The sequence below is a fragment of the Periplaneta americana genome, chromosome 3 (genome assembly GCF_040183065.1).
Source record: "Periplaneta americana isolate PAMFEO1 chromosome 3, P.americana_PAMFEO1_priV1, whole genome shotgun sequence".
Lineage (NCBI taxonomy): Eukaryota > Metazoa > Arthropoda > Insecta > Blattodea > Blattidae > Periplaneta > Periplaneta americana.
This window is the reverse complement of record NC_091119.1, coordinates 157,278,245-157,299,463: the sequence shown is the minus strand read 5'-3', so window position 1 is coordinate 157,299,463 and position 21,219 is coordinate 157,278,245. Positions and strand designations below refer to the sequence as shown.

Sequence of the window (21,219 nt, the reverse complement as noted above, 5' to 3'; positions counted from 1 at the left end):
TACCTGTTATGTAACCGACAGTAGCCTATTATAAAAACAGGATGTTCAACGAGAACAATATTCTATTGTTGACAATACAGTAGAACCCCGATTATCCGTCAGCCTATTAACCAATTGGCGGATTATCCGACTGTCTATTTCTCGCTCTTTTTTTCTTCAGAAATAAATAACTTATATGAAGTACTGTTTTGTACATCATATTAGTAGGTTCTACATATGTTTTTGCTAGAGAGTATTATTACAAGCCTTTATCGTTACACAGCATTGTCTACTGTTCGAATTGCCATTCTATAATATAAGGTATATAAAATGTCTTCCAAGGGTGTTAAAAGAAAACGTGTTGTGCTAAGTATCGAAAAAAAAATGGAAATAATTGAATGGTTTCAGAAAGAGAAACTGTGGCTCATCTCGCATCAGAATACGAGATTGGAGTTACAACTGCGAGATTTAATAAAAAAAACAAGAATAAAGTGTAAAAAAAGTATGTAAATCTACAACACGAGATCTCCTTTATTCCTATCTTTCCTGAGACAGCCATTACAAAGGACTTCCTTGTCACTTAAAAACTAGACATTGGCAACCAGACTTAAATTAGTGAACTTCTGATCCATTACTTAGCAAGTTAAATACAAGACCATGGAGGAAATTACAAATATTTCATGGTACGGATTATCCGATTTTTTCAATCAACCGTTCAGTTCATCCCCTTCATTACCACGGAAATTAGAGGTTCTACTGTAATCAGCATGTATATAGACTTATCAAGCATGAAAAAAGATCAGGTGATTATTGGCATGAACAATCTGACTTTTGATTCTGCTAGTTTTCTTAAAAGCAATTCTTTGTTGTCTTCAACATTTGAGCAGAAGCTGGACTTAAGTCTAAAATAGATGAACAGTCCTTAATTAAATTTGTCCCCAGAAAAACGGAAATGAAACTAGAAAATGTAAAAGCATTTGGTATTCTAAATTAGGTAGCTATGTGGTTGTGAGCAGGTGAAGAACCATGAGTTGCACTGATATTTCTGCAGTAAAAAACTTCGAAGCAAAGCTATATTAAGTATGCAGGGAGAAAAACATATTAAAAATGCAAAAATGTTCCACATGTTGGAAAGAAACAATAGAACAATGGCGAAAGCATCATGCTTAGGTGCAGTTAGACATAATGAAAATATGACACGGAATAGACAAATAGTTGGTCACACTATTGATGCAGTATGACACCTCAGACGCAAAAATAAATTAGTCTTCAGAGGAAATGAAGCCAAGAATCAGTACGTAAATACTTCTTCTTCTTCTTCAGTTCCTTCTGCTGCTAAGCGTCGGGTTCGCCTCTCTCCGTCCATTTCATCCATTTTTCCCGGTCTCTACACATTCTCTTCATCTCTACCTTTGTTTTTCCTTTCTGTTGGCCTATTCTTTCTATTGTATCCTCCCATTTAATCCTTGGTCTTCCTCTTCTCTTTCTTCCTTACAATTATTTTAAAAAATCTACTTTTATTGGCAGTAGAAGAAACCTTCAAGAAAGACCAACTTGAAAGCAGTCCTTTTTTTAAAGGCACATCTCCAGTTATTCAAAATGATTTGATCCAGACTGTCACTAATGCTATAAGGTAAGAGATAGCTGGAGAGCTTGCATTTGAATTTGTGGCTATTCAAGCAGATGAAACAATAGATGTGTCTGTCAAAAGGCATAAAACTACCTATTAATGACAGCACATCTGTCTGTCTGTCTGTCCACACAAATATAATAACTCACCATCTGTGGAATGGCTTTGTACAAATTTTTATATTTTATTTTTTAACTAAATCCTGTGGTGGTGGTGGTGGTGGTGGTGGTGGTGGCGGCGGGGGCAGGGGCAGTGGTGATAGTAGTACATACATACATAAATGTTCTAATCTAGGGCAGGTCTTTCATTGCAAACCCAGCATTTTCCAATCTTTCCTATTTTCTGCCTTCCTCTTAGTCTCCACATTTGATCCACATATCTTAATGTCGTCTATCATCTGATTATCTTCTTCTGCCCTGAACTCTTCTCCCATTCACTATTCCTTCCAGTGCAACCTACAGTAGACAGTTTCTTCTCAGCCAGTGACCCAACCAACCCCTTTTTCTCTTCCTGATCAGTTTCAGCAAAATTCTTTTTTCAGCCACTCTTTCCAACACAGCTTCATTTCTTATTCTGTCTGTCCATTTAACATGCTCCATCTTTCTCCATCCACATTTCAAATGCTTGTAGTCGTTTCTCTTCACTTTGTCGTAATGTCCATGTTTCTGCCGCATATAATGCCACACTTCACACAAGTAATATATAATAATATAATCATAATTTATTTATTTTCTGGATGAAACAATAAATGAATTACAGAGGAGGTGCGTCACTAATGTGACATAACCACTTCACTGTTTATCTTCAAGGAAAAGATAAAATTATCGTACACATGTATGATGGATTAAAACTGTTTGTGTCTCAGAGAGAATTTTATCATTGCCTTGTTTAGAATTGCTTAACCTGTCATCCAATGTTAATATTAGATAATTCAGTCAAGTATTAGAACATTTAATAAGAGAATTACAGAAAATAGATTGCGTGATTTAAAAAAAAATTAGAGAATGAGTTTCTATTATTTGCAAATCCATTCTCGTTAATGATCATTATGTATGATTAGATCTTCAGTTAGAAAGCTCTTCGAGTAAATAATGACATGTTTACCAAATGCAAAACCATAAATATGAAAACAACTCTGAAAAGTAAATATCCACGTCTTCGAACTTATGTTATGAAAAATGTTACAATAAATTGTATATTAAATATAGAAAAACTAATAATATTTAAAGGCTCATTTTGTAAATAGTAGTGTAAACCTGTTCCAGATTGTTCAGGAACGAAGTTATTTTAGCAATGAAATACTTATTTCATATTTTGCCAAAATAAACTTCCTATTTTGGCAAAATTGTCTTCATATAATGCCAGTCTCTAGCGATGATTATGTAACAGTTATCAGTGAAAGTTCCACGTTTTCTGGTACGTGAATAATATTGAAACAATATCATTCAAAGATGGAACTGCATTAAGAAAAGAAGCTATATCTCTCTTCTTTTATTACTTTGAATATATGAGACAGATACATTCACGTGATTTATATATATGAAGGAAAAAATGACAAAGAAGCACGAGAAAAAAAATTAATCGTATCTTCAAATCAGTGCCTATCCATTACCAATTTAAGCAGTGAGCTACTGTAGAAACCTAAGGAAAGTGGAACATAGGTACAGAACATTGAAAGTGACAGGTCAGAATCACAAATTTCACCGTTGATAATTCAGCAATATTTATGTAATTTTGCTCTGATGTCAACGAAAATATCATCAAAGTTAGTGCTTTCTACCTCTTGTCAAACTTGCCAGGATTTGAAACCAGGTGTGAGAAGCCTAGTTGCTCTAGCCATAGTAGCAGCAGGATAGTTTATCTAACTACGCTCTCAAATGCCCAGATTATTCAGCATCAAAATTTAACATAGGATTGAAATGACCAAGAAATTTTGCATGGAGCCATCCATCAAAGAAAGTCTTGTTTTGTGTGTAGTAAATCTCCAACACAGGCCCCCAGCATTATTTCTATAAGGGTACCTGAGGAAGCCATGTTAAGGATTTTATCATTCTTTAAAATCTATCATTCTCAGCCATGTTTGAACTCGCAAATATTAGAGCCAATGGCTAGTATGATAACATCTTCTAGCCTAGACCATAAATAACGACTTCACCTAATAGTGAATAATGATAATAAAAAGTTATAGGCAAAATATTTATTTGGTATATTCCTGCATTAACATGAACCTTTGAAAACTGTTACAAAGTGGTCAGGTTTGGTGTATGGCTTCTATTATTATTATTATTATTATTATTACTTACTTATGGCTTTTAAGGAACCAGGAGGTTCATTGCCACCCTCACATAGCCCGCCATCCGTCCCTATTCTGAGCAGATTAATCTAGGCTCTACAATCATATCCCACCTCTCTCAAATCAATTTTTATATTATCCTCCCATCCTAAGTCTTAGCCTCCCCAAAGGTTTTTCCCTTCGGCCTACCAACTAACACTCTATATGCATTTCTGGATTGCCCATACATGCTACATGCCCTGCTCATCTCAAACATCTGGATTTAATATTCCTAATTATGTCAGGTGAAGAATACAATACGTGCAGTTCTGCATTGTGTAACTTTCTCCATTTTCCTGTAACTTCATCTGTCTTAGCCCCAAATATTTTCCTAAGCACCTTATTCTCAAACACCCTTAACCTCTGTTCTTTCAAAGTGAGAGTCCAAGTTTCACAACCACACAGAACAACAAGTAATAAAACTGTTTTATAAATTCTAACTTTCAGCTTTTCTGACAGCAGACTGGATGACAAAAGCTTCTCAACCGAATAATAACAGGCATTTCCCATATTTATTCTGCATTTAATTTCCTCCCGAGTGTTATTTATATTTCTTACTGTTGCTCTAAGATATTTGAATTTTTCCACCTCTTCAAAATATAAGGATATTAGCCTACTACTACTACTACTACTACTATTATTATTATTATTATTATTATTAAAATCTGACCACCCTGAACTAGATGAACCTTGATTAACTATCTGATAAATATGGAAAGATATTAGCTACAAATAAGCTAATTAATTGCATATATCACCTCATTCTCTTTTCTCTTCTCTTGAGCAACATAAAATGGTCAAAAACATTTTGGCCTGTCAATCTGACCTAATGTGTGTTCCATCCACAGAGATTAAACAGGTAACCCACACAGAACTTCTGATTGAGATTCTGGCTGATATGTACAGTCTTAGAAAAAAGTTTTGTCGCACAGATACTTTAGAAGTCATAGAAAGGAGGCAGTGTGCATGATCAGACATACAACGAAACAAAACTAATTTTATTTTCTCAACTAGTTCTCTTGTGAACCAGGTCGCATGTACTCTGAACATGCACACTGTCTCCTTTCTGGGACTTATAAAGTATCTGTGCGACAAAACTTTTTTCAAGGATTGTAAATCTATTATCAGACAGTACATTTCACTTGAGATTATGTGTCAGAGGAAGAACAATATTGTTTGTATACATCTGAAGCCTGATTAGTGTAATATGTTACTAGTCAGTGAAGTACGCAGGCCACTATTATCTCCTCGCCTAGTTGCCTCATTAGTGATGCCTTACTGGTGTCACTTATGAGGTTCAAACCTGTCTTCGGATAGTTTACTAAAAAACATCTTCTGAAGCAAAAAGAAAAACGAGTTTAAAGACGGTAACACATACTTCTCCATTACAGGTTTTAGGTATTTCGCAACATGCTGTATCATTTCGCGAATTATACTACCATTTACAGCGTTGTAATCTTTCTCTCCGTCTAGTGGTACAAGCCGCTGACTCCCCCTTGTCAGACCTGTAAGCAGGTCAAAGGGGCGTGACAAGTCGTTTCCGCCCTAGTCTATGATGTTTCAGAGGGTGGGTAGGCCACGTCATCTGGTCGCTACGTTTGGTAAAGCAGACCAGCTTTCCCGCGCTAACGTGATAACAGGCATGGAGGGGATGCTTCCCACCGTATAAAAAGCAGCTAGCGCCTAGCTGACAGCGATAACAAGAGTCAGCCAGATCAGTCCCAACTCTGAGCTCATTCATATCGACATCCCAATGTTAACTTCAACTCTCCATTATTCACCTCCTCCTGACTTCGACTCCCCATATCCTTCCCGGCTTCCTTTACCCCAGCTCTTCCTTCGAACCCTTGTGCAATCGAAAAGTCACGAGATATGCTCGTTCATCCCTTGACAGCAGAATTCACACATTTCCCTGCTTCTGCCGGCGAGAAGTCACTAACTATACCTTGACCAAAACTACTTCCGACTTGACAGCTTATAGAGAAGGGGGGAGCAGTGTTGCGTTGTTGCCCATCTTTCGTGTAAGAGAGCGCGCTGCCGATAGAGTGCAGTAATGAACGGCTGATATGAACACACATTATTTCTAACCAATTTGTTGAACACTAGGCATTAAAATTGATGTACATTATCATTTTTATTAGTCTATTATTATAAGTAGTAGTAGTAGTAGTATTTAATGTAATACCACAGTCTAATATATAGTCACGAAGCTCAATACGTAGTAAATATGCATCCATAGGTAGTTGCTAACCACTAGGATCGCTAATATCGCCTCATTGCAGACAATGCGAAATAGTATCGACACAGTCTATTGTTCCTAGCACCCTCACAACTCAAGCTTCGTGACTGTTTATACTAGACTGTGGTAATACCGTTAGAAAAGCGTCTAAAGGACTGTAAACTTGTAAAAACAGGTTTAAATTTAATACGAAGCCTTTAGTTTTATGAGTGCCGGTATTCTTCAATGTAATATTATTAGAAAGGCGTTGAAAAAATTGTAAACTGTAAAAATATTTATGATTAAAAATCTACACGGCCTTTTTCTTTTCCAATATCAATAACAGTGCTCTTATTAATTTTAACACAAGCAGCAGTTCTCATTAAGACTTGCGCCAAAGGTAAAAGAGGCCCGCGATTATCTTTTTCCCTCTCAAAATTCTCCCTTACATTACACACCATCTCTCGCGCTTGACTCTTTAATGAGGCACCTTGTGCACTATTCTTTGTCTTTCCTTCCTTCCGACATTGCGCAAGTCATTTGTTTAGAAAATTTCGCAGAAACTAGAAAACGCACATTAGTTACACAGTCATGACAAGGAAGATAATACGTGTATGAAATTTGTTTAAACAAAAGCCGCCCTAAATAAGGGTTCGATAGATCGGCCTACTAATCAATTCATAAAGAATAATAAGTAAACAAAACAATTTTGTGACATTTGGAAAGAAAATAAAAAACATTAAGATAAGAAAACGTAGGAAATCATTTACAATAAAAGTTTTGTTGGGTACAAATGATTACTAATTATAGCTAAGGATGATTTTAACACGTGAGATCCTATGGCATCAATCGTTGCATCAGAAATTTTATATTGTTTAAGTTGATTTAAAGTTTCACGTGGGATCGTGCCACGGGCACCGAACATGAGCCCAAAAACTGTCCAATGTGTAATGTGGTATTGTGCTCCAAGATGCTGACAACAAGGCTCATATATGACTTGTTTTTCACGACACACCTCTTGTGGCTGTTGCTCATGCATCTCAAAACGGACTGTGGGATCAAGAATGACACCCTTATCCTTCTGCCGATCAATTATGATGATATCAGCCCGTCTAGTAGAGCCATCAGAAGAGACGCAACCAACATCCTCATAAACCTCATAGGAAGCATTCTGACGGATTGAAGCTGCGATGAGAGAACGAACCGTATTATGTCTGTTGATTTGGAGCAATTCTCCATGATGGCAGAAACCCAAGACGTGAGGAAGCGTTTCTTGCTCGTCGCATCTTCTGCAACGGGTTGAGTCAAGAGTTCTACCAGGGAGAGTACGTACAGGTATTGTATTACAGTTCATCTTAATGGCTTGCGTCCACTGACTGCTCGAAAGTCCCTTTTTGGTTGAGATCCACGAATTACCTTTCTTCCAGTGAGAATAGAAAACAACTCCCAAACCTTTACTTTTCAATTTGCTCCAATGATGAAAAGAATCTTCACGCAATGCTGTTCTTAGTTTTTGAGAAGAAATACGTTCAGAGCAATCGATACACTAAAACAATAATACAACTAAATAATATTTTTAATTCACACGAAGCACGCGCTAACCAGACAACTCAAAGCCATTCCGGGCACTATATTCGTCACTATACTTGTTTTTTTTTTTAAAGATGGGCCATGACAGGAGCGTTGCGATCGAAAAAACAACTGAATGTCACATAGCATGGTAGACCTGTTGCCATGGTAACAACGGTTGAGTTGCCAAACTTACCGTTCCCACATGGCGAGTGCTTAATAGCTCTCTTGGCAACATTTATTGTGCACACAGTGTTAGCATTGGTACGTTTCGTCTTTGATTCTCTGTCGATTTTTGTGTTGCTTTCTTACCTTTGCGTCAATTGTCAATGAATGTTTTAACGTCAGCCATCATAACGTCAATTGATACCTTCCATCAGCTGGCAGCGTGGTAGTCCATATTGGCAACATAGCACTGTAGTTCCAAGTTCGGCCACTTAACTGTCATGTCCCATCTTAAAAAAAAACAGGTATAGGCCGTGGTATTCACGTGCAACTTGTAAACATAGACCAGGCAACACCGTCACGTTACCATGTTACATGTCTCTCGTGATTGGTTGATTTGAATGGTTGCCATGGTAACATGCTAAAGGCGCCATTTGTCAGGTCGGAAGTAGTTTTGGACAGACCATAGACTCGTTGATTTGTTAAAACTCAAAGCTTATTTATAGCTCACAAGCTAGCTACCCTCATTGATCTCTCGGTTGCGAGAACTAACCTCGAATCTGGATTTTTATCTCTCTCAAGTTCCCCTGTCCGCACACCATCTCTCCCGTTACATCTTTCTTCCTGCATCTGAAACCCTAGCAGTGTGTTCTAATCCTCTCCATACCGAAGACTCAGGACGAGATGCTAAATTACTACTGCAGCAGTCTTATTTCCCCTACCCCATGAACTAGCGGAAAACATGTAGGCCTACAACTTTGTTTTTAATAAACTAATTGTTATCTAATAACACTTTTCCCATTATCATAAATACTACATCACCTTCCTTAAAGCTTCGGCCCTCTTGTCCACCATCCCATTTCTCCTCTCTCCACCACGATACCAGAGGAGGACACAACAGAGATTGGCACACGATAGTTTATTTAGCAACACTCAACTCCAAAGGTTATTCTGCATCAAAATTCAATATGAGCAAAAAATATTCGACAAATTTTGTCTGGAGCTCTCCATTTTCTTGTGTGTCGCTGTACTAGGGAAGGCTTCATAATCACGTTGATTATTCTCATTGTTTTATTGTATTTGCAAATTTTAGAAGTTACATCTGTTTCACCAAAAAATGTTATAATCAAGATACGTAAACTCATTTCTCTTTTCTACTAATATGTTGTTTAAGCAAATTTTGCTTGCAACCAGGTATTTCCCACGAAATCTCATGACTTTTTTTATTCAATACTGATTTCCATATCGTATTTTGCGTTGATCACTTAGGTTTTAGAAATTTAAGCTGTGTTTTCCGTCATTTTTCAGCAATTTTCGTTTCTGAAAAACCATTCAATATGGCCATTTTTGAAAGAGACAAATAGAAGTCACGATAGGCTATAGTTTTATCAAAATACCTTCTATAAAAGCATCAATTTTCCTGTATGTCATTACTGAACGGAACTAGCATCTATTTGGAAATGGAATTCGATGCTGTAATCAATCAATCAATCAATCAATCAATCAATCAATTAATCAGCACTGATATTGAAATTGTGGTTATGGCAAATCATTTATCCATCTATCTCTGTACAGTCTTTTCTTCTTAACTACTTTCTCGAATTTCCTTCATATTCAAATATGAGTCATTTCATTCAAATAAAAGAATTATTGATAAAAATTATAAAAGTTCGTAGGGAAGTGTGAAATTAACAAACATAAGATTTAGTTAAAATCTATTTTACACTGTTTCCCTTCACGATATCATGCTCAGTTTTTCTTCCATGAAACTATATATATTGAAGTGTATTTAATTTGTCATGTGCAGAATAAGTGGGTATAAACAAAGCCACAAGGACTTCTGGTGTTTTTAAAATGTAGGAATATAAAGCATGTGATATGATGTTATGTGAAATGCGCATAATTTGTATTAATGAAATAGGCACTAAAAAAGAAAAAACCAGAACAAATGATAACGAAATAAACACTCAATTTTCTTAATGTGACTTCGTTTTTCAGTCTGCCATTACAGTAGCTTAGCTCCTCACACTACTGACACTAAAAAAAAAAAAAACACCGGCCTTTCCAACGCCTGAAAATCTCTGAACTCATCTTCTCACAGACTGCTGGATAGAGGGTCATGACTAAGGAGCGGATTCCTATGTATTTAAATATTCTTTTTGCGTGTGATAAAACACAATTAACAAAGTTAAAAATTCCGAACATGAAGTTTCAAGTTTAAAACCCGAATTTTATTTCACATAAAAACACATATTTTCAGAAAAAAATTATGTAAGGACATACTTTCAGGAAATCTATTATGAACACATAAATCTTGGAGTTTTTTACTTAAATAATTTTTTACAAGAACTTTTAAATATTTTAAAACTAAATTAATTATATCACTCACGTTATCTTTTTTAAGAATCCTTGGTTGCTTCGTGTTTCTAAGTGGTGTGTGGTGTATCCGTGATACATTTTCGTAATAGTATTGCCTCAAATTCTGAGAACTGCTAGACAGCATATCAGTGTTATTATTAGAGAATAAATTAACATGGACAAGGAGGAGAGATCTTGCAACACATAATTAGGAACGTTTATTGTTGCTGAAGATGATTTCATTCAATGCTTTGTTTGTGAAACACAACAGATAAGAAGTCGGGCATGAACATTTAATTTAAATCTCTCGCCTCTCGCTCATGTCTATCAAGTAAGGCAATATATCTTGTTGTGATTCCCTGTTATCGGACTTCGTCAATCGATATCCTTCAAGATATACTGAAAGATGTTATTTAAAAAACGATTTTACTTTCCTATTAGCAAATTTAAGCTTTTTGTGTGACACCATAAAAACTTGAAACATCCAAAAACCTGTTGTCTCAAACAGGGAGGTGCGTGCTGTGAAAATTAAACTAGACTCGCTACCAGGTTCAGAAGTATAAGTACTAAGGGACAAATTCCAGAATGTGTTTGGGAAAAACAGTGGATATAAAAAAATGTGTAAAGTTCCTCAAGTATTGGAGGATGTACCTGCAGGTGAAATTGACGGTGTTTGTGTTTGTGACATTCCTCTCTTTAAATAGGCACGTCTGATGTCCTGTGATGTGGAAAGATCGTTTTCACAGTATAAGTCGTTATTCAGAGATAATAGGCATGCATTTGTGATGGAGAATTTGGAGATGACCTTTGTTGTTCACTGCAATTCTCGGCCAACTACTAGCATTCAAGTGTGGTTGGCGAGTACCTAGTAACATTTTTTTTTCAAGCTAAGTAAGGTATTTTTGTCATATTAAAAAAAATATTTTTTATTTTTAGCAAATATTTTCGTACTTTTTAGCACATAAAAAATAAACATATTAAAATTTTTTAGCACATAAAAATCCGCTTCCTAGTCATGACGTCTTAGAGTTCCTTCAGACGAGGCCACTTTTAGAAGCACTGCTAACGTGCTGCCGCTTGTGAATAATGTATTTAAATGGAGGCCTTCAGACACAGACCACAGAATCAGTAGTGCTGCAGACGCTCTGAGTGGTTGGCTTTGCAGCTGGTGGCAGCCACTAAACTTAGCGCTTCTCATTGCGATACATAGAATTAAATGGTAGGTTTCAGACGGGCCACAGCCAGGCCACTATTTTAGTGGCGCGTAAGTAGCACATTCATGGCACTGCTAACAGACGACTGTTAGGCCACCAATTCCCTGCATCTACATCATCACGACAGTATACAGACTATGTTACGACAGATTAATGTAGAATGACAATAATAATAATAATAATAATAATAATAATAATAATCATCATCATCATCATCAATGTCACGACAGCCCTTCATGGGCCCTGGCCTTCTTCAGAAGTTTTCGCCATTCCTCCCTATCCAATGCCAAACTTCTCCAATTTCTAACACCCAAAGTCTTGATATCATCCATCACACAGTCTTCCCATCTCAATCTCGGTCTCCCAACCTTCCTTCTTTCCATCGGAATAAATTTAAAAATTCTCTTCGCAACCCTATCATCTTGCATTCTCACAACATGCCCGGCCCAATCCAATCTTCTTATTTTTATAAATTTAACAATGTCCGGCTCATTATATAATCTATACAGTTCGAAATTATATCTTCTTCTCCATGTTCAGTTTTCTCTAACTGGTCCAAAGATTTGCCTAAGAATCTTTCTTTCAAATGTACATAATAATGTCGCATCTGACTTCGACAATGGCCAAGTCTCAGATGCGTAAGACAGTACAGACAATAATAATAATAATAATAATAATAATAATAATGTAACCATAGACTAGACAACTAAATAACTGGACTAGTGCGAATTACTGATATATTATTAATGTAGTAAAATCTCCTTTATTTCACGTTAAAATAAAATAACGCAACTAAAATAATGTAAATAAATGGAAAAAATAGCTGATCTAGGATCAACTACACCACGGTCTCTGACTGTGTAATTACGCTACAGAACCTATTTGTAGTAGGCCTATATTGGTTGAATTACGTGCTATGAATGGTTCATGTTTACTGCCAATTATATTTAATTTTGAATTCTTAAATATTAGCCTAAACAAAAATATATTTTATGCCATATCATCCCTCTTTGCGTAATTTTAAATTAATATTTTTTATCGTCAAACAAGGTATGAAATAGCCCTCAATTCAGTCTTTCCAAAACTAATGAACGAACCCAGACTCTTCTTATTTTTACGTCTATTCTTTCTCCGTCTGAGCAAAGTTGCCAAAAGTATATCTCCTCCTACATCCATGTTCACAGGAAGAATAAAATATTCTTTACAAATATTCAGTGTATTAAGCAGTACCACTAATGCGCGTTCACAGCATCACTGACATGCGTTCAAAGCACCACTAAAAGTGGCCTCATCTGAAGGGACCCTTATAAGCAGGGAACGGATTTATATGGACTAAAAATATATGAAATATGTAAATATATATGTAGTTATTTTTACCAAAATATGGAATTAAATATGGATTTTTACCAAAATATGGAATTAAATATGGACTTAAAATTATAAAAAAATGACTATGTACGTTAAATATTGGTACATTTTAATCAAACTAAACAAAAAATATAATGGACGTACCTTATCTTCCAATGTAGTTTCAACAAAACACAATTTTTATTGTCTGTTACCATAACAATAGGTTACAAACATTTCTTTCAAGTGCTGAAAAGTGAATCTTCTTCTATTGTCTCTGAGGATAGATTTATACTGACTAAAAGAGCGTTCGACGTCACAAGAAGTAACTGGTACATAATTCAATTTCACAATGTCTGCTGGGGATAAGTCCAAGTTAATCTTCACTGTTGATTCACCACTCATCACAGCAACAACCTTTTGTAGTTCTTCATATCCAGGGTTTTTTGAAAGTACAGTGTCCACCTTAGCTCTTACTGCATCTGCAACTTTACCTCTACCACGATTCAGTTGTTCCACAGTACTATTTATAATTTCAAAACTTTCAGATAGTGAAAGGTGCCTATTTTGGAGACTTTTGAGCGTTTTTATGATGCATGAAAATGTATGCTGAATGTGAGCTAAGTCATTCTTCACACTTATGTCACAGGTAACTGTTTTCGCAGTATCAATTGAGACTGCATCTTCAGAGTCCAATGCAAGGAGAACATTGTTAATAGAGTCTATATGTTCGGCATAATATTCAACTGCTTCTAGCCATGTACCCCATCTAGTTAAAATTGGCTTTGGTGGCAATGGAATTTCAGGGTACATTTCTTTCAACACGTTAACTCTACTGGGAGCTTTGAGAAATACTTTTTTCACTGATGAAATCAACAAATCTACTTTAGGGAAATTGTCTCTGACCACTTCTGCCACACGATGAAATGCATGCGCCACACAAGTAAAATGAGTCAATTTAGGATATACAACAGAGAATGCTTGTCCAGCTTTGACCATATAAGGGGCAGCATCGCTAATAAAGAATAACACATTATCGTACATAATACCCTTTGGCCACAGGATACCCATAGCTTCGTTGAACAGTTTAACTATAGTTTTGTTATTGCACTTTTCTAGAACATCACAATGTAAAAGAATTCGTTCAGAATATTGTTCACTTAACAAACCGATAACTACATTACCAACAAGTCTACCTTCTTTGTCGGGAGTCTCATCAATGGAAACCCAAATTGAACTATCTTTAATTTCATCTCTTATCTTCTGTATTGTCTCATCGTAGATGGATGGAGCATACGTCTTCCTAAGTGTTGACTCATCCGGGATTGTATGTTGAGTATATTTTTCAAGGAATTCCCTGAAGACCTTATTCTTTAGTTTGTAGAGAGGAATATCAGCAGAGATGAGAGAACGGCACAGGTCGATGTTAAACTCAGATCTTACATTCGATGTTGTTGGTTGTGTTAAAAACAATTGTCTCTGCTTGGAATTTAGTTGTTTGTTGGCCTGATGTTTACTAGTTGTAATGTGTTGTTGCACCAGGAACTTTTGTGTAGATGATACTGCACACTGACACAAATTACAAAATAATATTTTATTGTCAGTTGATAAACCATCTTCTTTAAATTCTGAAATGTAACTTGTTAGTTTTGATTTTAAATTGACTGAATGACGTACTTTTGGCATATTTACCGTCTTTATAGTATGATTTACAAAACTGAACCTATGTGTACTCTGACTGGCATTTAACTGTTGAGCTGCACAACTGAAGTCTGTTAAAAATTTTAAATTAAATTAATACAGTTTTGTAACTTACTTTCCCATTGTTGATAGGACTGCTAATTTTCAAATAACTCTGATGTTAAAGGGATTACTGAACATGTGTTTAAATCTCTATTGTTGAAATGTATTTTTAAAAGTTAATGGAATTTTGTTTTGTTTTATTGTTAAACCTAATATAATATGGACTGTTTTATATGAAATATGGAAAATATATGGAAATTAACGAAAATATGTACTAAACTCTAAAATATGGAAAAATATGGAAAATAAAAGTAGGATTTTTCAACCCTACACATTGTGAAACATAAAGATAATGCAAAATATAAATTATATTAGCTTTATAAGTAAATATGTATTTACATATAAATCCTTTCCCTGCTTATAAGCCAAGCTAACGTAACATAACTTTTGGGTAAATCTTTGCAATAGCGTTACCAAATGAAGGGCACATTATTACATAATTTTGAGTATATGCAAGATGTACCAAAACATCTCAACTAACCTAATCTAATCTGTACATTCAAAGCATATGACAGACCACTAGCGTGAAACTTTCGTAATATGACACTAGACTATGTTGGTAAGAATGAAGAAACAGCTGGAAAGAGTTGAAAGTGTGTAAGCAAAATACAAAAGTAAGTATCTATTCTCTAGTTTAACCAAAGTGACAAAGGATGCTGAACTGGAACTATAATAAAATCCGCGGCCATATATGCAAAGGCTAATTGGGATATCCCAATCTTTGATTGGGTCAAAAATCCTGACAGAACTAATATTTAACCCTTGCAGTGAATTTCAATGAAGTCCAGAGGGCCTAATTAGCCAAATTCACTCTTCTCGCCTTCACGCTGTCCCTCCCTCCCGATTTTACGAGATGTAAAAGGACAGTGGTGTGCGGAAAACAAAAGGAAGCTACTGCATTTACCTTTAACCCGAGTCACACGAGGATAGTTTACAGGAGTCAAGTGCTTGAAGTCTCTTAACTTGATGCTATATTTGTGATCACACGGAGACATTAAACTTGAAACCATGCTTGAAAAAAAGCGCGCGCTGAATGTTGTATTCGTAGTGGTGTTTGAATTCTTGTATTCTGTTATAGTTAATAAAAATCAATAGTGAACTAGCATTTTTAGTTTGGTGAAACTGAAGATGCCACTAGCACATATTAAAGCATGTGTGCAGCTAATTGGTGCCTTGTTGTTTTCGAAACCTTGTTCCACGAGTTCACTGACTACAAAGGTGTGAAAATTATTAGAATAATCTTAATTTTAAAGTTTTTTTTTAATAGTTCCTTCACAAATTAATATTCATTGAATTGATGAATATTGGTATATAATATTGCTATACTGATGTAGGATATATTTACCACTAACAATGCCGGAAAGCATTGTTGTACATTGCTATTTTTCTTATTTTACAATAAATTGTTATAGGAATTCAGAAATTATTATATTATGTTGGCGGAATTGGAAACATAAAAAATTAATTAAGAAATGCTTTAAACAAATTGTTCTTTGCGTTTATATTGTTGTGAAGGTTCAAATGAACGTATAAGCCTACATCTGTTTTGTGCATATAATTTTTTATGTTTCCAATTCCGCCAACATAATATAATAATTTCTGAATTCCCATAACATCAGTACAGTAATATAGGCTATACCAATATTCATCAGTCAATTAATATTTGTGAAGAAACTATTAAAAAACCTTTAAAATTAAGATTATTCTAATAATTTTCACACCTCTGTAGTTTCTGGAATCATAATTCTCGCTGTTTTTATTGAGGTATTCTTGTCACGTATATTCCATACAAGTTCATACTTCTCATACACTTCCAAAAACTTTATGATATCGTTGAAATTCCACTTAGGGGCGCTCATTATTAATTATTATTAATTTACTTCGACAATAGGCCTAAAACTACAAACTTCCTACTTGCCAAGTTGCTACAAGTTAGCATTCACACGAGGGAAGTGGTGGAGAAAAGTTGGTCACGTGATGGGAAAGTGGACACAAAAGTTGACGGGTCGTCAACTCAAATTCTGCTTGACCGCCAAGTCACAACTTGACTGTCTCGACCATATCACACGGGGAAAGTTGAAGGAAAGTCGACTTGCTCCAAGCACTTGACTCCTGTAAACTATCCCTGTGTGAATTAGCCTTTTCCCAAGAAAAACTGCAACATGGCATGATGTGTCTTTCCACGGTTAAAGATTCTGGACGTAAACTATCCCTCCAGTCTCTATGCTGGAAAGAGTGGGTGAAGAATGAATGATGTTGAAACTGATCAGGAAGAGGAAAAGGAATTGGCTGGGTCACTAAGAAGAAACGGTGAAGGTTACTTATGTCCCAGCCATTATAGGAACTTGATAAAATACCTTGGATTTATAGTATTGATTAGCAGAAACTGATGTAATCAATGGGAGAGCTGTAAGCCCACCCAACCTGCCCTAAATACGTACCTTACTTATATACGAAAATCATCGTGCGTGAATGAAGAATACGGCCATATTTCGTTAATGTAACTGTGTTTCAGTGTCGCCAACATAGTAATGATACTACACACCTAATCAAACCTAACCTAACCTCTCTCATAATACTATACACCTAACTTAACCTAAACTGTCACATAATACTACACACCTGTAAGTAACATTCCTCACGTTTAGTATCATTTCGTTTACATGCATTGCTGAACCTGCTACTCGTGTCAGTTGCCATCTAGTGGAAGTGGATCGTAATTCCAGAAAGAAAATATGGTGACTTTCATAATAATTGAATCGGTAAGTTGGAAAAGGGGTCAAGTCCATCATTTTTCAAAATGGCATTTATTGGCGATACCTGACTGCTATGTCTGTACGCATCATTTGGTATAACAAGGAGTCATGTCCTGTCCACAGAAGTGTGCGTTAGATTAGTATTGAGTTGGAGAAGGGGTCATGTCCAGAGTTTTTTGTCTCTCCTGAACAATTTACTTTTCAGGACATGACCCCTTTTCCAACTCAACGATTCAATTATACTTAGTTCGTTCAGTGTATGTTTTGTCATGTATTAAATGTGTTAATGTAGTGATAATTCCATATATATAGTACAATAAGAACTGAAATGTGTTGTGGCTGTGTTAAAATATTGAAAATTGGTTTAAGCGCCACATTGGCAGTGATAAAAAGTGTGCGATATTCGTTCAGTGATCGGTGAATATTCTACCTTATCCACATTAATTTATCCTCTAAACTCTACGAAAATCCAACACTATCTCATCTAATCTATTCTAACTAACTTAGGAAATTAGTATCAGGCCTACTTACAGCAAAAAACATAAGTTATGCCATACTAACTGTTAACTATAGAACTTTTAATACTGTCATACAAATTGTAGCTATTTGTAATACTAGACGACGTTCTATGATTGAATTGTTAACATTCACATTCTCAAAAAGACATCTCTCTATGGGAAAGAAAGCGTAGATCTATGTTAGGGGAATAAAATAATATTTCATACTTTCCCTTTTTCGTAATATTCTAGCACCGCTGCATTTGCAGCTGTAGGGTTGATACACATACTCCTTTCAACTTACAGAGATTTAAGTTAGGTATGATAATCGGCTGGTATTGAACTTGCGAACTATTTCCATCCATTACTGCATGTAAATATAGGGAAAGTATACCTACCGCTATTTCTCATCCCTACCGTGATTTAAAGTGATCAACATATAAAACTGAGTAGGCACTGTCAATATGACACTGTGAACTTCCTAACTATAGACTACTGGTATATTAATTTTATAATCGAATAATTACGATGGGATTCACTTTGCTAACATCTGTCCTATGTTAAATACAATGGGATTCACTTTGTTAACATTTCTCCTACGCCCTAATACAATGATTGTCGTATTCCCATGTACAAAACGACATCAGTACAGTTCATTCTGGTGAAGATGATGCAATAACAATTTTCATGACGTTCATACTACTCTTAATAATATTGTTATAGCCTATATGTACATAATGACGCTTTATGATAAAATGCAGATGAAGGAATATATATGGGCCTAATATACCGTAACACAGGTGAAACTTCATCCCAACCTATTAGTTTAATATGAACTCCCTTAGCTAAAAAAGACAGATACAGACATACATTCGCATATACTATATCAACAACGAGCAGAATAATGATTTTGTGTGGTTACTACATCCTCTGCCATGTCAATTTGCTGCCGTGAAAGCAAAAACCGTAAGGGATAAGTAAAATTACTCTCTAAGACATAATTTAAACAAGGCATTAATTATTAATTTTAAAATATGTAACATTTACCTATAAGATTCTGGAGCGTTTCTTGGTCCACAGAGACGGTGCCATCATTGTTTACAATTATAATGAGCGTGTTGTCCGACTTATGATCATCAGTAGTGTCAGCCACAAACGTACTGGACATGATGATCTACCTAGAATTACATATACAACAGGTTCAAAACAAAATTTCGATGATACACTTAAATTTAAGCAGTAAATAAAGAGTAACATTGAACGTCAACAGATTTGCACATGATTGTACACATCTAACATTGGATACAATACAGTAATAAGCATGCAACAAACATCTTTCCTTATTATTTATATAAATATGTCTCCATACTATTTACTTACTCATTTGATTACAGCTGACACTTGACCCGAAGAAACGTTCTTATATTAACACTAAGCACCACCAAACATTATGATCAGCCATATTGAATTTTACCGCAACAAAGCGCAACCAGCGGCCAACCTTGAATGAAATGTGTACAACACTACGCACACAAAACTGATTTAAAAATCAAGAACAATATCTAACAGTTATCATTAACGAATGAGGAATGTAAATAAATATTATACAGGCTAAATCGCATCATATTTCATCGGAAAGGGCTGGAAAATACACAATTTCATATTAACATTAGCATTTCTCCCCCCTCTCATGTGCTTTGTGCTTGTCCCATGATGCACCTGAACATAAACACTTACAAGGTAACAAAATGAGTTCAACATGTTTTTTATGCTCATTGTTATAAATATTACACAGCTTTCACAATTTGGCTATTTAAATCACACGTAAATATGTCCGCACTGTTCTTATTAAATCACCACACACTTTTTTGCCACACGTTATCAATATTATCTAAGTCTCCAATGGGCACGTTTAGTTACGAACTGTCCTATCGGAATTACGACATCCTTCTCAAATCGATAAATTTGTCTACTATCTGGCGCAAAAAGTAATACTTCCCCGAAAGTATTTACGTATCTTTATTTTAATATTTTGATCTATAAATAAAATTACTCTTAACGGACGCTAATTTACTCAGCTTACTGAGTGCAAAGTTTCGTAGTTCAATAAGCTACCACAGGGAACCGCCAGTTGCACATAATGCCTTCGGAATTTCATTCCCCCACTGTGGGAAATTTGATTCTTAATCATGAAGCAAAACAGTATTCAAAATTGAAAAGCCAACGAAATATTTCATACTCACTCACAAGTTTCAATAAGGTCATGCGATAGAACTCACTGGGTCATACTCGATTCATTATAGACTACATATAATATGAGTAGGGAATAATGGAAATTTCGTCGGTAAAGTTGGCAACACTGAATTTCAAGTATTGCTGACATTGCTGTTGGAGTTGGAATGATGAGATCGTGCACTCTTTTGTAATGGTACGGGTACCCTTAAGCTTTATTTATTTATTTCACAGTCTTCAAATATTAAATTAATTCTGACTAAACATAATCCTTTCAACTGATGTACATGGCATTCAATTAATTCCCCATTGCACAGACTCTTGATCAAATAGTGGAGCCACTATCATTTGGATTGTCCCAAAGATGTCTCTTCCTTATGTAACACTTGTTTATAGCGGTAAATTCAATATCTATGGTTCCATTGGAGAAGACATGATTGTTTTTATCTCTCTTCTTACTCTCTATCTTTCTTTTACTATGCATAAATTAAAGTTGTTAATCACCTGTGAAGGTAGATGCGGTTGTGCGCATTTTATATGGAATCGGTATACCGTAATAATATAGTAGTCTCGTTTTCATCACGGACAAGCGGCATTCGTTTGTGAGCTGCCGATCTCAGTTGCGTTAATGACTTGTAAAAATAATAATTACTATAGCCACCTGGCCACTTTAAAACGTGTGCGGCATTGCGTCTAGTTATTTTCGTAGTGTCTAAACCTAGAAATATTCTAATTGTTGCTACTAGGGTGCGAATTAAGATTTTTGATGAGGGGGATAGAATCCTATATAGAGAATACTACACATAAAATTATTATTATTATTATTATTATTATTATTATTATTATTATTATTATTATCCTCATTCGATACAGCTCAACGCTTGGTCACATTGAGTTACTAGTCTTGAATCTTGATCATAATAATAATTATATCCATGAACAGGCTTAAGAGATAAGATGTGTAATTTCTAAGTTATTGATTGTTGTCAGCTTGCCGGTGATGTTAATACTCGTACATCATTATTTTCTTTGCTTACTTTATACTGTATAAAGTACAGTATACTCGTATTAAAACAATAACATTATATTTTGTGTGGGGGGGGATAGAAGTTATCCCTG

At 35.4% G+C, this 21,219-nt stretch overlaps 2 protein-coding genes across 5 annotated transcripts in view; one reads left to right on the top strand and one right to left on the bottom strand.

The window, feature by feature from the left end:
- Positions 1–19,386, bottom strand: part of pps (protein partner of snf) — a 119,163-nt gene extending 99,777 nt beyond the window's left edge. For all 4 annotated transcript variants that reach the window (XM_069822137.1, XM_069822138.1, XM_069822139.1 and 1 more), the window contains exons 1-2: positions 19,249–19,386; positions 18,916–19,046 (exon numbers count right to left, since the gene is read on the bottom strand). In XM_069822137.1, coding sequence (XP_069678238.1) covers positions 18,916–19,036 — 121 coding nt within the window. In that variant the 5' untranslated portion in view covers positions 19,037–19,046; positions 19,249–19,386. The remainder of the gene's footprint in view (positions 1–18,915; positions 19,047–19,248) is intronic.
- A 192-nt stretch (positions 19,387–19,578) lies between these two features.
- Positions 19,579–21,219, top strand: part of LOC138696758 (UV excision repair protein RAD23 homolog A-like) — a 111,079-nt gene continuing 109,438 nt past the window's right edge. Inside the window, exon 1 of the mRNA XM_069822144.1 lies at positions 19,579–19,608. Within this exon, the coding sequence (XP_069678245.1) occupies positions 19,579–19,608 (30 nt within the window). The remainder of the gene's footprint in view (positions 19,609–21,219) is intronic.